Raw genomic sequence first — 2,664 nt, 5'->3', positions numbered from 1 at the left:
GGGCCCCCCCCCGCCCCTGTCCGTCCTCCCCCCCCGCTCCGCCACCGGGGACCTGGGCGTCTGCAGGCGGCAGCGGTGCCCGAGAGCGGGCCGGGCCACCGGGCATCCTCCCGGGCACCGCAGCAAAGGGCCGCTGCCGGTGGGAGTTGGGGCGGGTGCTTTGCTTTCCCCGGGACCCCCAAACCTCGGCCCGGTACCTCCTCACCAAGAGCTTCCCGACAGCCCAGCCCGTTGTGGAGGGGGTTGGGAGGAACCGTGGTGGCCACTTCCAGCCCGCAGCTGGATGCCCGCTGCCCGCTCTGGCTGCCCCCGGGGAGGGGGGGACGGGCCTGGAGCTCAGCCCCCTTCTCTCCCTTCTGAGCCCAGATTCAGCAGCTCCCAGATCTCCAGCAAAGCCCTTCTTTTTTTCTCTTTGGGGCTGGAGGGTAGGATTAAGCCCCCCCCCCCCCCCCGCCACTGCCTGGAGGGAAACGTCCCTCCGGCCACGATCGCTTCTTGTGGCCGTCCGGTCTTGGAGCTGCTGCAGTAACACAGGCAGCAAATGGTCATAAACAGGCTCCTCGGGCTGCTGGAGCGGGGCCGTGTCGGCGCTGGGGGTGGCCGTGGGGTGTTTCACCCCTCTGTTGAATGCACGTGCCCCCCCGGACGGCACAGGGATGCAGGATAGGGCCTGCCAGCAGTGGCGGGGAGGGCAAGTGTGTTGGAAGAAAAGATACTGTGCTGGATCCAACAGTTGAAAGTGGGGATGCGGCTGTCACCCCGTCCCCCGATCCAAGTGGGACCAAGCTGACCTGATCTTCACTAGTGCTCACACACTCACCCGCACACACGAGTTCACATACACATGCTATTTACACATGACCGGCCTTTTTTACCCCCTTACCCCTCTCTTTTCCCACTCTTGTTCCTCCCAGCATCCCCGAGCAGGGGATTACCTGAGCCCCCTCCTGCCGCTGTCTCGCTGAGCTCCTCTCTGGGCACACGGAGCAGCTTCCACAGCACGACCTCAGGCAGCGCAGGGCTGCAGTCAGCTGCCACACAACATGAAGAGAAACGGGTCGAATCTGTCCGGTCTCTGTGCTGGTCGCTCCTTGTCTAGAGAGACAGATAGATGGATGGGAAGAGAGGGCACGTGTGCTCTTCCAGTTCTGCAAATGCTTATCTGCTGCGATGCAGCAAGGAACTTGCTGCCCAGCGCTGCTCCGCTGCAGAAGCCAACACTCCTCCGGCCTCCAGCAGCAGGACCTGTCGGCCCTGGCAGTTTTGTGGCTCCCAGGCACCTCTGCTGCCCCTGCAAAACCTGCGAAATCCTTTGGCAGGAGGACCTGTGCCGGAGCGTGCCTTCAGGCACTGAGCAACCGGGCAGCCTGAGCCTGGTTTCAGTTTCTTTTCCTTGGTCTGCTCAGCAGCGCTCAGAAATTAGAGTTTAATTTTTCCTTCCCACACAAAAGTAAAAAGCTTTTCCCACAGGAAGGCAGAGATCACGCTGAGTCATTTGCAATTACTGCTTTATTATACCCTCCTTATAGAGGCGTCAGCCAAAGGCAGCTCAGGAAAACTGCTTTCTCCCAAACGCTGCCTCCCCCAGCCCCGCTGCCTGACAGCACTATTGCTTTTTGCACTCATTTTACACCAAGGCAAGCACAAGCTGGTGCCACGGTGCCTGTCCCCTCCGGTGCCTGGCAGGAATCGGGTGAGGAACTGCACCCACAGGGGGACAGCCCAGCCCTGCCCGATGGCAGCGTTTGGCAAAGCACCCCACAAACCAAGAGGGATCAGTAAGGAGCAAAATCACTGATGTTTTTCATCTCCCAGCAGCCTGAGGTTGAGAGCTGCAGCAGGCCCTTGGGCTTGGAGGGCAGTGCTAGCATCATTAAAACTTGCTTTGACAAGAGTACGCTCTGCGTCAGAGTTCGGTATGTCCCAGAATAAGAAAAGGCTCCAGAATTAAAACAGCTGATTTAAAAAAGATGGCAGCTTCAAGGATGGGGAAGGCCTGGAGGAGGGATGGCTTTTTCCCGATGACGGTGATCGGGAACCATTCTGCCCCACTAATCCCTTCCATGGACCGCCTGTCCTTGGTCTGCAGAGGTGGCGAGGTGCCAGAGCTCCAGTGGCGCTGGGAAGCTGGTGCGGGACCAGCCAAACCCCTGCTCCCAGTGTCTCCACCAGTGCTCTCTCCCCTCGTGCCGCCTGCGCAGCCTGTGTGGGTTTGGGCTGGTGCTGCTCCATCCTCCCCTGCGTGGGACAGGGGGACGGTCCCAGCCCCGACAGACATCCCAGGAGGCAGGGCAGGGGCAGGGGGCTCCCGTGGAGTGTGTTAGTCAGATGTCACTGGGATGTCACCGCCACCGCTCTGCGCGGCACAGGACGTACAGCCCTGGCACAATCGGAGGTGAGGAGATGGTAAGGCGACGCTGCCCAAGGAAGTCCCAGGCGGCTCCTCGACTCACTGGATGAGCCCCGCGGGCAGCAGCGAGCTCTCGCTGGTGCTGGCGAAGGGGGCTGCCCCGCTGCCCCCCGGCTCCGCTCCTCCGCACCACTCTGAGCCAGGAAGGGGGAGAAGCAGGACAGAGAGTTAAGCCAAGGCTCGTGTCCTGCTTTCAGCTGGGATAGAGTTATTTTTCTTCCTAGTAGCTAGTATAGTCCTGTGTTTTGGATTTA

The 2,664-nt window shown here is 60.8% G+C and overlaps 1 protein-coding gene across 1 annotated transcript in view; it reads right to left on the bottom strand.

Annotated features, from left to right (window-relative positions):
* Positions 1–2,449: 2,449 nt before the first annotated feature.
* The window catches only part of SLC26A11 (solute carrier family 26 (anion exchanger), member 11), a 7,632-nt gene continuing 7,417 nt past the window's right edge, over positions 2,450–2,664 (bottom strand). Inside the window, exon 16 of the mRNA XM_010578715.1 lies at positions 2,450–2,544. Coding sequence (XP_010577017.1) covers positions 2,450–2,544 — 95 coding nt within the window. The remainder of the gene's footprint in view (positions 2,545–2,664) is intronic.

The sequence above is a fragment of the Haliaeetus leucocephalus genome, unplaced genomic scaffold (assembly GCF_000737465.1).
Source record: "Haliaeetus leucocephalus isolate CR32 unplaced genomic scaffold, Haliaeetus_leucocephalus-4.0 Scaffold646, whole genome shotgun sequence".
NCBI classification, from domain to species: domain Eukaryota; kingdom Metazoa; phylum Chordata; class Aves; order Accipitriformes; family Accipitridae; genus Haliaeetus; species Haliaeetus leucocephalus.
Note: the sequence above shows the minus strand (reverse complement) of the source record. Positions and strands in the feature narration are given on the sequence as shown.